We start from the raw sequence: 13219 nt of genomic DNA, 5'->3' as shown, positions 1-13219 counted from the left end.
TGTGTGTGTGTGTGTGTGTGTGTGTGTGTGTGTGTGTGTGTGTGTGTTTGTGTGTGTGTGTGTGTGTGTGCGCGCGCGCACGGATGAGCATGTTTCACACAAGGCAGGAGTCTGCCGTGTGGCATGGCAACACCACTGTCCCCAAGGACATGCCTTCCAAGAATCTCCCCACACAATATTCCCAGAAATGAAGGCAGTTTCCAAATGACCAACTTTCTGTCCGCTGAGGCCCAGCTCAGCATGAGCCCTGGGTCCTGTTGTCTCACAGCAGGCGGCTCTCGGAGAAAACTACCACTTCATTTCTTGTCACTCCCACACTCATTTCTCCAGGGCATGAAGGGCAGCACCACCATTTCTGTTAGCACCAGTAACATGGGCATCTCGGGAGAGGTGCTCTCAGGCTCTTGGCAACTGTGCTGCCCCTGCCGTCTCTCTGGTAGGACTCCCCCACCTCCCTGGTGTGAGCTGGAATCTCTGCAGTGTGTGGTCCCTTCAGTACACTTCCCGACCTGGACCTCACCCTCCCCAGCCAGCTCATGCCCAAGCATGGGTTTGTAGAAGCCCCACTGTGTGCCAGCAATGGGAGAGTTTGCAGAAGCCCCACTGTGTGCAAGCAATGGTAGGGGATGCAGAAGCCCCACTGTGTGCAAGCAATGGGAGGGGACACAGAAGCCCCACTGTGTGCAAGCAATGGGAGGGGACGCAGAAGCCCCACTGTGTGCAAGCAATGGGAGGGGACGCAGAAGCCCCACTGTGTGCAAGCAATGGGAGGAGACGCAGAAGCCCCACTGTGTGCAAGCAATGGGAAGGGATGCAGAAGCCTCACTGTGTCCCAGCAATGGAAGGGGACACAGAAGCCCCACTGTGTGCCCGGCAATTGGGAGGGGACACTGTCCACAGGAAAGCCGTGGAGGGCCCAACTTTGGGGGAAACTAGTTGATTGCTATCAGTCCTCATGGTTGAATACACTGCTTTATTCTGCTTGGGAACAGGTCTACACTCTGCCCAGGTGTGGAAGCAAAGCACAGCCACCACCTCTGGCTCCCATGCGCCCTGGGGCCATGGAGTCACAGTTTATTTGTTCCCACTGTGACTCTGGGGTCCTGAATGGTCGTGATCATTATCTCAGCCCACACAGCACCTTTAGGTTAGGAGGGGCACTGGGTGGCCTGAGGCATTAGCCCCTGAACCCTTCTCACACATGCAGCCCCAAGTACCACCCTGACTCCATGTGGTAGAGTCGCCGATTACCTGAAGAGGGACACCTAAGTCTCTGTGATACACAGTAGCAAGGGTATTTGTCAGACCAACACCAGTGTCCTTAAGGAGGGGGCAGAACGGTGGTGGAATGGCTCAGCTCTGTGTCATATCTGAACCCGATGAAGAGGGCACCCTGTTAACTTCTTCTTTGTTGTTGTTATTGTTTGTTTTTTGAGGCAGGGTTTGTCTGTGTAGCCTTGGCTGTCCTGGACTCGCTTTGTAGACCAGGCTGGGCTTTAATTCACAGAGATCCGCCTGCCTCTGCCTCCCGAGTGCTGTGATTAAAGGCGTGCGCCACCACGCCCGGCTACCCTGTTAAATTCTTTAGTGAAAAACTTGATCCAAAATGAGGTAGGGAAGCTGGAAGATGAGGGGGAAAAATAATAAAGTTCAGGGTATGTGTGACAAAGGCGCCAACAGCTACTCATTTCTGTATTTGTCGGGTGTTTAAAGGACTGCAGGACACTAGTTTGTCCGTTGTTCTTGCTTGCTTGTCTATCTGTTTTTTGTTTTTTTATTTTTCAAGTCAGGCTGTCTCTGTGTAACAAACCCTCGCTGTCCTGTACTCACTCTGTAGACCAGGCTGGCCTCGAACTCACAGAGATCCACCTGCCTCTGCCTCCTTGCCTCCCCAAATGCTGGCATTAAAGGTATGCGCCACCATGTCCAGCTTCTGTCTGTTTTTATCTCTCTGTATTTCCCTCTGTCTCTGTTTTTCTCTCTGTGTATCTCTCAGTTAGCTCATCTTTTTCTCTGGCTCTGTCTTTCTTGGAGAGAATTACAGAATTGGGTCCCAGTCAGGTGTTTCTCACCATCTCTCGTGGGGTATCCCAGGCGTGAGGCTCGGCTCTGGCATTGTCTTATCCTGCGGGTAATCTCACTGTGCTTCCTGAGCAGACATTTCTCAGTGCCCGAGGGGGCCCATTACCCCTCCACTCCTGGATGATCCTGTCTTCTGCAGGTGCTCAGGGGTTGAGTGGCCCATGCCCACTTCCCAGCCCAGTGGATGGTGAGTATGAGGGAAAGTCCAGCCTTTCTCAGTGAAGTATGAGGAAAGTCCAGCCCTTCCTCAGTGAGGGAAATGCATCTGTTTGTAAGAGGAACATTGCTGCAATCGATAAAGAGAAAGGAGCCTGCATCCCTGAAGGAAAGGCAGAGAGCAGAGGCTGAGCTCTGTGGACTGGGAGGTCCCTCTTGACAGCCCCCGCTAGGTTGAGGGCCAAAGGCAGGACACTCAAAGCACACACCTTAATGATCCAGTCTTTGCTGGTGGAAGGTTCTTTGGAGAAAGTACATGTGCCAATGGCCAAGCCTATGGGCTTCCAGCCAACCAACCCAGGAGCGAGGAAAGGGGGGTGGGGGAGGGGAGAGAAGGGGGTCAGGAAACGGCAGGAATGGCACAGCGTGGCCTGAAGGCTTCTAGGGAGTGTCTCTATTTGTTCTGGACATCTGAAGGCACTTGCCACATCTGACAACCTGAGTTCAATCCCCAAGACCCACAAAATGGAAAGAAAGAAATGATTTTTACAAGCTGTTCTCTGACTTCCAGACATGTGCTGTGGCATGCACGCCACCCCCCCCCCCCCCCCCCCCAATACCACAAACAAGTAATGTGATTTACGATTTTGTATTGCCGGGCATGGTGGCCCACTCCTTTGATCCCAGCACTCGGGAGGCAGAGGCAGGTGAGTCACTGTGAGTTCGAAGCTAGCCTGATCTACAAAAAATGAGCCCAGGATAGCCAGGATTGTTACACAGAGAAACTCTGTCTTGAAAAACCAAAAAAGAAAAAGAGATTTTGTGCATATAGGAAAAAAAATCACAGGGGTGCACAATAGGTAGTCTCCCATCCGGCCTCTTCACAGCCACATGGGATTTGAGGGTCTCTCCTTAGCTAATCACACACATCGTAGCTCTGCTTCCAAATGAAGCATCTGAAGTCCTGGAGGTTAATATTTCACAATGAATTTGGGGAACACAGATCAGAGTGCGACACTAAGGACAGCAGGACACAGAGTTCATTTCCCATTCAGACTGAGAGAGTCCCAGGGGCTGTTGTGTCATTTGAGAAAAGGGACAGCATTTGCTCATTGTTGCTCTTTTTTTTTTTTTTTTTTTTTTTTTTTTTTTTTTGGTTTTTTGAGACAGGGTTTCTCTGTGTAGCCTTGGCCATCCTGGACTCACTTTGTAGACCAGGCTGGCCTCGAACTCACAGCGATCTGCCTGCCTCTGCCTCCCGAGTGCTGGGATTAAAGGCATGCGCCACCACACCCGGCTCTCATTGTCGCTCTTTGTGGACCGTCCTTTCAGCCCAAGAACCCCAAACACCCCTGTTAGACACGAGGCCCTTTCCCCTGACCTGCGGGGATTCGGACCCAAGTCGTCAGTGTCAGGAGCGGAGGGCGGAATGGATGCCCTGAACACAGTACAGGAAGGTCCCAGCCCCCCTCAGCGGCACCCCCTCAGCGGCACCCCCTCAGTGCTACCCCCTCAGTGCCACCCCCTCAGTGTCACCCCCTCAGTGTCACCACCTCCATAGGCCAAGCTGCATACATCCTGAGCTGCCTGTGTGACTTTGAAGGGACAACTGCTGCGCAGCCCCACATTAACATGGACTGCATGTGCTTAGCCGTGGAGCTTTCATCACTCAGACAAACACTTCCTGACAAGGAGACCTAGGACCGTTTATCCATGGCGGGGAGAAACTTGGGGTGTGTGATTTCATGAGCTCGCCGAGCATGTAGAACAGAGGAAACATTAGCAGGCCTGCAGGAGCCGCAGCTGCACAAAGGGGACCCCTAGCCACCTGTGGGAGGGGTGCGATTGATCGCCCTCCCCACACTGTGTCGCTAAGCCTATCATTTACTGTAGCTAAAATTCCTTCCTGGAGGGAGGATGCAGGACGCAAATAATGTCAGCTTCTCTCCTAATGTCCCAACGACAAACAGGCACAATTCCACCAACGTTCACTCTGGGGAGCCGGCTGGGCTCTTAACTCCTGAGCCATCTCTCTAGCCCCTGGGTTTTTTGTTTGTTTGTTTGGTTGGTTGGTTTTTCAAGACAGGGTTTCTCTGTGTAGCCTTGACTGTCTTGGACTCACTTTGTAGCCCAGGCTGGCCTAGAACTCACAGGGATCCACTTGCCTCTGCTTCCCGAGTGCTGGGATTAAAGGCGTGCGCCACCACACTTGGCTCTATTTTTTTTTTTTTAATGTACATTTGGTGTTTTGCCTGTGTGTATGTGTGTGTGTGTGTGTATGTGTGTGTGTATCAGATCCCTGGAACATGAGTTACAGACAGTTATGAGCCGCTGTGTGGGCGCTGGGAATTGAACCCGGGTCCTCTGGAAGAGCAGTCAGTGCTCTTAACCACTGAGCCATCTCTCCAGCCCTGGGTTGGATTTTTTTTTTTTTTTTTTTTTTTTTTTTTTTTTTTTTTTTTTGAGATAGAGTCTTACATAGCCCAGTATCTTAGGGTTTCTGCTGCTGTGATAAAATACCATGATTAAAAGTAACTTGAGGAGGAAAGGGTTTATTTCATCTTACGGCCATCACTGAGGGAAGCTGGGATAGGAACTCCAGTAGCGCAGGGGCCTGGAGGTGGGAACTGACGCAGAGGCCATGGAGGAGTGCTGCTCTCTGGCCTGCTCCCCATGGCTTGCTCAGCCTGTGTTATTACAGCACTCAGGTTCACCTGCCCAGGAGCGGCACCACTCTCAGCAATCTGGGTCGTCCCACGTCAATGATCAATCCAGACAGTATCCCACAGACTTGCCTACAGCCCAGCCTTTCACCACTGCGGCTCCCTCTTCTCAGATAACTCTAGCTTGTGTCTAGTTGACATAAAACAAGCCAGCACACTTGGGTGGGCTAGAGCATGCTCTGTAGCCAATGATGGCCTCGAATTCCTGATCCTCCTGCCTCTACGCCCTTGGTTTTTGGCTGCCACACCTTTGTGTATTTGTGAGGTGTGTTTGCTTCTGTTTGAAGCATGGCATTGTCTCCCCCACTCCATCACAAGGCTCTCTGTCTCTCTGTCTCTCTCTGTCCCTCTCTCTGTCCTGGGTTCTAACTATGGAGCTCTGGTTCTCCCTGGTGCGTCCTTCACTCTGCACTTCCAGAGGCATGAGGTTTCCTCCCTGTGCCTTTTTTTCATTTTATTTTTTATTTTTAAATAGCTATAGACAACTAATAGTCAAAACCCAGATGGCAAACTACGGAACACTTCACGAATTTGCGTGTCATCCTTGCTCAGGGGCCATGCTAATCTTCTCTGTATCGTTCCAATTTTAGTATATGTGCTGCCGAAGCGGGCACAGTGCCTTTCACACCGGACTCTTGTGCTACTCCAAGCATTTGTTCCCAACAGCCAGGTGGCTCCTGTAAACTTCCCCTAGCTCAGCAATTTTTAAAAAAATATTTTGAGCAATGTAGCATCTTTTTAAGAAAAAGATTTATTTATTTATGTATACTGTGCTCTGCCTGCATGTACACCTGCATACCAAAAGAAGGCACCAGGTCTCATAGATGGCTGTGAGCCACCATGTGGTTGCTGGGAATTGAACTCAGGACCTTTGGCAGAATGGACAGTGCTCTTAACCTCTGAGCCATCCTTCCAGCCCCAACAATTCTTATTAGGCAGTTGCACCAGCTGCTCTGGGCCTAATGTTACTGTCTGTCTGGATGAATCTCAGATGACAGATGCTAGCTGAGCAAGACTCCACAGCCCACACAGGTTATCCAGGGTCCATAACCTGTTCCTCCCGCTCTGAGACCATGGACGCCATTGGGACTACACTGAGGGAACCATGTGCTGGTCCTGAGCAGCACAGCTCCTCCAATATGTCTCCAAAGCCCCTAATCCTTTCCCTACCCGGTGGTCCCTGGAATGCCCCACCAAGCATCCTGCAGTAGGAAAGGCTTGAAGTGGGTGGCCGTAGGTTCAGCATGTGAGACGTTGCAGCTTCCAAAGGCTGGCTCTCCCCTCACGGCGTATTTCTTGGTTTCCACTGATTTCCTTGATTCTGCTCTTCTGCGTGCTTCAGGGTCTAGAACCTCCAGGTTGGCCTCCCCATAGGAAGCCCCCCAATCTCAGCTGCCTGCCGTGCCTCCTGATGGCCACCATACCTCCTGCAGGTGCAGACAGATATTGTATTCTGAAGACCTCCCCCAGATCTCCGTGGTCTTCATCTTCGTCAATGAGGCACTTTCGGTCATCCTGCGCTCAGTGCACAGCGTGGTCAACCACACGCCCTCCCACCTCCTGAAGGAAATCATCCTAGTGGATGACAACAGTGACAATGGTGAGTGGTCACCATGCCGTAAGGGCAGTGTGCTATGTTGAGCGCACCGCTCTGCAGCCATGCGCCAGCTCTCCAGGGTGTGAGTCCCTGGGGCTGCCCCAGCCGAGGGCTCCCAGCTAGGGGCCATAGAGTGATAAGCTGTGAGGCAACAGCTTGTGGGGAGCAGCCCGGGAAAGCAGCTTGCCGAGCATCCTTCCAGATGTGGCTGGCAGCAACACGTGGGGCTCTGGGCGGTGACCCTTCACTCTGTCTCTGTGTTGCTGGCGTACATTCCTCTGTGCCTCTTCTTCTCAAGGCCACCAATGGGCCCCGCATTAGTCACCATACGAGCTGCTGTGACAAAAAAAAGTCAACGTGAGGAAGGGCATGTTTTGGGGAAGCAAGGCAGAAGGGAGCACAAGGCAGCTGGTCACATGAACATTCAGAAAGCAGAGCAAGATGAACTATTGCTGGTGCTCCACTCGACTTCTGATTTTTTTTTTTTAAAGTCCTGGACTCCTGCCCTTGGGTGGTGCTGCCCACAGTTAGCATGGCCTCCCTCCTCACCTAACCCAATCTGGAAACTCCCTCACTACCATTTTCACCATTTTCGAGTCTATGGTTCAACAATATGAAGGACATCCATGTCCGGCAAGCGTCACCTGGGAACTTGGTGGAGGGCCTTTTGGGTCTCGTACCGTAGCCCAGGCTAGCCTAAGCTGATGTCAGACTCACGGAGATTCTCCTGCCTCACCTGCCTGAGTTCTGGGATCACAGGCGTAGGCCACCATATTATGGCCGATGAACTCTTTTCATCTTCCCAAACTGAAAGTGTTCTCGCAGAAACAGGCCCTCCCTTCCCTCTGTGGATTCAACACCTGTATACATTTCACAGAGACAATCAGACCACTTTTATCTGTCGGTAACCAGTGTGTGTCACAGTGCCTCCGTACTGCAGCAGTACCACAGTGTCCATGTGACTCCCTGGTGTGCTGGCTGCCCCCCATCTGCACAGGACTTCATTGCTGTGTGTAGGGCCCTGGCTGGCCCCATCTCACAGGATCTTCCTTATTATTCATAGCTCAGTGGCCAGTGCTGCTGCCTCCATGCCTCTGTCACTCTGATCTAAACTGTTCTCATCTTCCCCTTTGCCACAGGACCGGGGTCTTGTCCCCTCAGTCTTGCCCAGCATGTTCGTGCTCACCCAACCCAGGGTGACTTCATTTGGGCCCAGGGCTCTCAGACAACCCCAGACGTGGCTCAGGCTCTTGCCGGCGTAGCATGCTAACACGCATACCTTTCCCCTTCAGTGGAGCTCAAGTTCAACCTGGACCAGTATGTTCACAAAAGGTACCCGGGCCTTGTGAAGGTCGTGCGCAACAGCCGCCGGGAAGGCCTCATCCGTGCCCGGCTGCAGGGATGGAAGGTGGCCACAGCTCCCATTGTTGGCTTCTTTGATGCCCACGTGGAGTTCAACACTGGCTGGTAAGGGCTGGAGAGTATGACCACATGGGCATGTTGTGGGGGTTCAGATCAGAGAGCGCAGAAGGCTAGGTGGGGGGGGGGGCTATGGGGGTTTCCAGAGATGGGCTCTGCTGATAACCATTTGCCATTTTCTTCCCCGCACCCCCCCACCCCCCGTTTTTCGAGACAGGGTTTCTCTGTGTAGCCTTGGCTGTCCTGGACTCGCTTTGTAGACCAGGCTGGCCTCGAACTCACAGTGATCCGCCTGCCTCTGCCTCCCGAGTGCTGGGATTAAACGGGTGTGCCACCACGCCCAGCTGGCATTTTCTTGATATTGTGGAAAATTCTAGATCCTAGTAGTTCTTATTCAGGTAAAGGCTTGGGCTCACGTTAGAAGCCAAGAGGGCCTCGTGGCCAGGAGGTGAAGAAACATCCCTGTCCTGTGGCCACAGGCCAGCAGGTGTGCGAGACATCCATGACAGGATGTCTATCTCAGGATGGATTGGGACCCTGTGGTCCCTGGTGGTGGGCACCTTGGGGCAGAGCAGGCCAGTGTAAGCCCAAGACATCCACAGAGACAGTGCCCCAGAGTCTGTCCTGGGTTTTCTCATGTTTGTTCAGCAAAGAATGCCTTGAAGACAGTATCTTTTGTCCAGCAAGTGACCCACACTGGGGTAGCCATGTCAGAGGCTTAGGACCGGAGCTGGCTCCGTGTCCCTCCAGCTGACCCTGGGCAAGAGCAGCAGGGAGCTTCCTGCCTCAGGGGTGGCTTCCTCTGTGACCAGGGACCCCAGCTACTACTCTGTTTGGCTGTGCTGTACCTATGGGTGTGACTGGCAGTGACCACCTATGCCTCCGTTTCTCATATGCAGAAGGGGCACTAAACTCCCTGCTTGTGACTGCTCTGGGCCTCAGTGTCTCTGTGCTTGTCAAGAACACGGAGTGGTGCCTGCTATCCCATACGTACACATGTCACATGAGCAACTGGGACCATAAGCCAAGATGCCGAGACCACTTTAGGGCAAGGTGTCGTGGGCAGTAAGTGGGTACCACAGGGAGCAGAGTAGAGCGGGGAGGAGGTGGCCTGGGGTAGGACTGCCTTGGAGCCGCCACTGCGAAAGCCCCGTACTAGCTTCTGAAGACCGCTGGGCTTTGTCTGTTGGGGCTGCGCCCATCTGAGGCTCTGGAGAAGGTCTTGCCCTCTCACAGTTCAGTGTGTGGCTGCCCCATTCCTCCTCTGCTGGCCTTCACGTGGCCTCCTGCGCCTTGCTAGAACCCTGGTCACTGGCTCAGTCAGGAAGCCCCTGTGCCAAACCTGTCTTAGCTCGGGCCTGCAGAAGGGTGTTGGAGCCCCTCAGGGTCCGCAGTGAAGGGCCCACCCAGGGGTTTGGCGGGCTGAGGGCTGCAGGGGGACTCAGTGCACAGATGTGCAGAACAATCCACTCGTGTGTGGCCCCAGAGCACCTGAGGGTCCCAGAGACCGGGCGTTTCAGGATGCCTCTGAGCTGGCTGTTGTCCAGCGTTTCCTGGTTGCCCCCAGTTTGGCCTGTCAGACAGGTGTACCTTGGACACAGCTTCTTGTACAGCTCCTGTGGGACCCCAGCTGCCTCAGCTTCCACTGGACTGTGACTTTGTTAGCCGTGTACAACAGGTGTTTGGCAGGCCTGGCTTCCTTCTGCGTGTCGTCACCCCATGCCCTGTGACGCAACTCTTCCGTTTTCATTTTTCTGTCACCTCCTTGAATCCTGTACCATCAGTTACGTGTCATCATGCACTCTCCCACCGGAGTCACCTCGTACTGTGGCGTGCCGCCCAACGGCTGACGCTGTATACCGTCCGCTCCCTGTGGCACTTAGGAAAGCTGTCTGTATCAGCCAGAATGCAACTTTTTTTTAACCTGCATAACTAACTCTCATTTTCATAATTGGAAACCCCATTATCTGCAAATAGCACCCTCCTGGCGTGGACTTTATTGCAGATCCTGCATGTTGACGAAAGTCGCATTTGCAGTGTCTCCGGTGGACTTTGTTCATTCATTCATTCATTCGTTCGTCAGTGAGGAAGGAGGCCGACAGAGCTCACCCAGATGGAGAGACAAGGCTGCTGTGGCGCCCTGACCCTTGACCCCTGCCTCGCTGCAGCACACAGGCCTCAACGTCAGATCTTAGGTGAATCCCAGATTGGATACAGTCCTCCAAATGGAACCTTGTCTTTGTGGTGGACAATATGTCTCAAAGGCCAGGGCTGTCACGTCCAAGATCCCGCATAGGCATCGGCTCAGCTGCTGTTACAGAGAGAATATCTGATGTTTGGGCCCTCTGCCTTCAGAGCCTCCTGTCACGCCCCGCCCCCATACACACTGGCACATGCCGACAGCTGATAAAGCACTCTGTCAGTGTAGACTGTCTGTCCCCACACCCTGGCGTCCTCCCCTCAGTGCCCAGAGCTCTCCACACTGGATATCATCAGGAAGTGCAGAGCTCGCCCCACTCACTGCTTCCTGTTTTACACAGTGCCTTTCGCCTCCCACACGCCCTCTCCTCAAGCCTTGTCATCCTCGCTCCCCCTAACCATGGCCTGTTGTGTAGGCTGTGCATTGCATACAGATATGCAAGTGCCATGAGGCATGGGTAGTTTTTCTTTTTTAATTTCATGAATGCAATCTGTTACAGTAAGTGTGGCCCACAAGAAGTCTTCAGTTGACACTTGCAAATGGAATTACAGGTACAGGGATAGAGGGGAGAATAGGATTAGGCTAAGACGTCTCTCTGTGCAGCCCCAGGGTCCTGGCTGACCCGTGAAGAACCTTCAGATGTCCCTGGGCCTAGCACTGACCAGACAAAAAGGCCCAGGCTTTGGTCAGGGCAGTGCTGCGGTCCAAGTCTGCCATGACTGGGTCCTGTGCTTATCAGATGGGGCCAACCAAGCTAGATGCGAGGGTCTGCACGCATGGCCAGTTCCACTCCTTCCTTGGGTTGTTGGGGGTCCGGGGAGGCTCCTGTCCATGACGAATGCCTTTCCCAGGGCTGAGCCCGCCCTGGCGAGGATTCTGGAGGACCGCCGGCGCATCATCCTGCCAGCCATTGACAACATCAAGTACAGCACGTTTGAGGTACAGCAGTACGCCAGCGCCGCCCATGGCTACAACTGGGGCCTGTGGTGCATGTACATCATCCCTCCGCGGGACTGGCTGGACCGTGGTGACGAGTCAGCACCCATTAGGTGAGCCAGTGTGGGTCAGTGTAAGGGTCGGGAGGTGCCACCAAAGGTGGCTCAGGACCAAAGGGAGGATTGTTTCCTTGAAGAAGCCCCAGCCTTGGACCCAGATTTTTAAAAATGTGCACCTCACAGGGGTAGGGACTGCTAAGACTACAGAGTAGCCATGGTTAGGAGCCTGGACAGGCTGCCTCAGATCCAAGTCCAGAGTGCTGGACCAGGGCAGATTAGGTTGTGGTGTGGATGTGTGAGCTTGAAAGAAGGAGAGGTGGGCTGGAGAGATGGCTCAGAGGTTAAGAGCACTGTCTGCTCTTCCAAAGGACCTGAGTTCAAGTCCCAACAACCACGTGGTGGCTCACAACCATCTATAATGAGGTCTGGTGCCCTCTTCTGGCCTGTAGGTGTACATGCAGGCAGAGCACTGTATACATAATAAATAAATCTTTTTTTTTTTTTTTTAAAGAAAGACAGAAGGAGAGGCAGAGAAAGGAAGAGAGAGAGAGAGAGAGAGACTAACAGAGACAGCAATGGAGAGGCAGGGTCAAAGACAGAGAGACAGAGATAGGCTAAGTGAGATACAACGACTGAGACAGAGACAGAAAAGAACAAGACAAACTGATGAGAGACGATGACAGGAGACGGAAAGACTGAGAGACAAAGAGTGAAGGTCAGAGATATATAAGCAAAGGCAGAAACACACACAGAGAGACGAGGAGAGACACAGTGAGGAGGGGAGACAGAGACACAGAGACAGAGGAAGGTGAAGAGCAGGGGAGGAAGCCGTGGAGAAGCCCTGAGTGTGCAGAGAGATGGCAGCCCCCTGGCTGTGGACTGTGCTCAGTGAAGACAATACTCTGATCCCGCCCTGCCCTGCGGAACAGTCTCTTTTAGTTTGAATTTGTTCCTTAGACTTGAGGACAGGAAGTTTGAACAATTTTTTAAAATACACGACCCGAGCATTTCCTGGGACCTGGGGACCCCATTCACTCAAAAGAAATTATGGGCTCTGCCCAGTAGGGGCCACAGGAGCTCATTTGTGGGAGACCCTGCCGATGGGTGTCATCCTGCTGGCCTTTGATACCGGCCCCACTCAATCAATCTCTGTTCATCTGCCTGCGCTGTCGCTCCCATCAGGGCAGCTTCTGTAGTTTTCAGGCTCTTCCCGAGAACACCCGCCTCCCACCACACCATCTGATGAGCCCCACGGCCCCGGGAAATGTGTCCCTTCACATCTGGTAGCTTGCTCTGCTTTCTCCTAGGGGGACCCACCTGGGTTCCAGAACTGTCTTTGGAGTGAATGAGTGTCTTCGGGATACAGCTGGGCCCACAGTGCTGTTGCCCACTGTGCCTACCTACCCGCAGGGTTGTGTATCCTGGTGGGACCACCTTCCTTGCCTCCTGGTGAAAATGGTGCTTTCTGGCTAAAATGCTGCAAGCAGCTGCTGCAGCACCTTGGGTCTCCTGGGGCCTTCCAGGCTGGTGCACAGCTTAACCCTGCAGACTGAGGAACTAGTTTGCTGAAGTGCCTTGCTCATCTCCTCTCCGCTGGCAAAGAGCTACTGCTGCTGGTAAATCCAGAACTCAGCATTGTGAGATGAAATAATTTGGCACGGAAAGGGGAAAAGAAAAGAAAACAAACAAAAAGCCACTCTCATCTCAGAGGAAATGGTTGCACAGTGTGAAGGCAAAGACGCTCCCAGAGTTGGCCAAGTGCCATCTCCCCAACCCTCCCAGTGCCACATGATTGTTTTCTCAGAGAGGGACCAGGACACTTGGAGCTGCCTCAGCTGCATTGATTTGCTGGGCGGGGAATCTGGGCTCGGGGCTTTGCGGCAACGCTAGAGCACGGAGCTTCCCGAAGCACCAGGGCCCACAGATGGGTCCCGAGGGGCTCATTGAAGCAGAGAGTGACAGTCTGAAAGTTATTTTTCTTCATTTGAGATTCACTTCATGATCCCAATTAGTAGCAAGATAAATGCTTTATGTGTGACATTTTAGA

The 13219-nt window shown here is 53.1% G+C and overlaps 1 protein-coding gene and 1 non-coding gene across 2 annotated transcripts in view; one reads left to right on the top strand and one right to left on the bottom strand.

The window, feature by feature from the left end:
• The window catches only part of Galnt9 (polypeptide N-acetylgalactosaminyltransferase 9), a 68600-nt gene that overhangs the window by 30825 nt on the left and 24556 nt on the right, over positions 1 to 13219 (top strand). Inside the window, exons 3-5 of the mRNA XM_051161751.1 lie at positions 6395 to 6561; positions 7851 to 8025; positions 11029 to 11226. Coding sequence (XP_051017708.1) covers positions 6395 to 6561; positions 7851 to 8025; positions 11029 to 11226 — 540 coding nt within the window. The remainder of the gene's footprint in view (positions 1 to 6394; positions 6562 to 7850; positions 8026 to 11028; positions 11227 to 13219) is intronic.
• LOC127204064 (U6 spliceosomal RNA) lies at positions 5469 to 5575 on the bottom strand. Its single transcript, XR_007832420.1, has one exon. It is a non-coding gene; the product is annotated as a U6 spliceosomal RNA (small nuclear RNA).

This window comes from Acomys russatus, chromosome 19 (assembly GCF_903995435.1).
Source record: "Acomys russatus chromosome 19, mAcoRus1.1, whole genome shotgun sequence".
NCBI lineage: Eukaryota > Metazoa > Chordata > Mammalia > Rodentia > Muridae > Acomys > Acomys russatus.
This window is presented reverse-complemented; position numbering and strand designations above follow the sequence as displayed.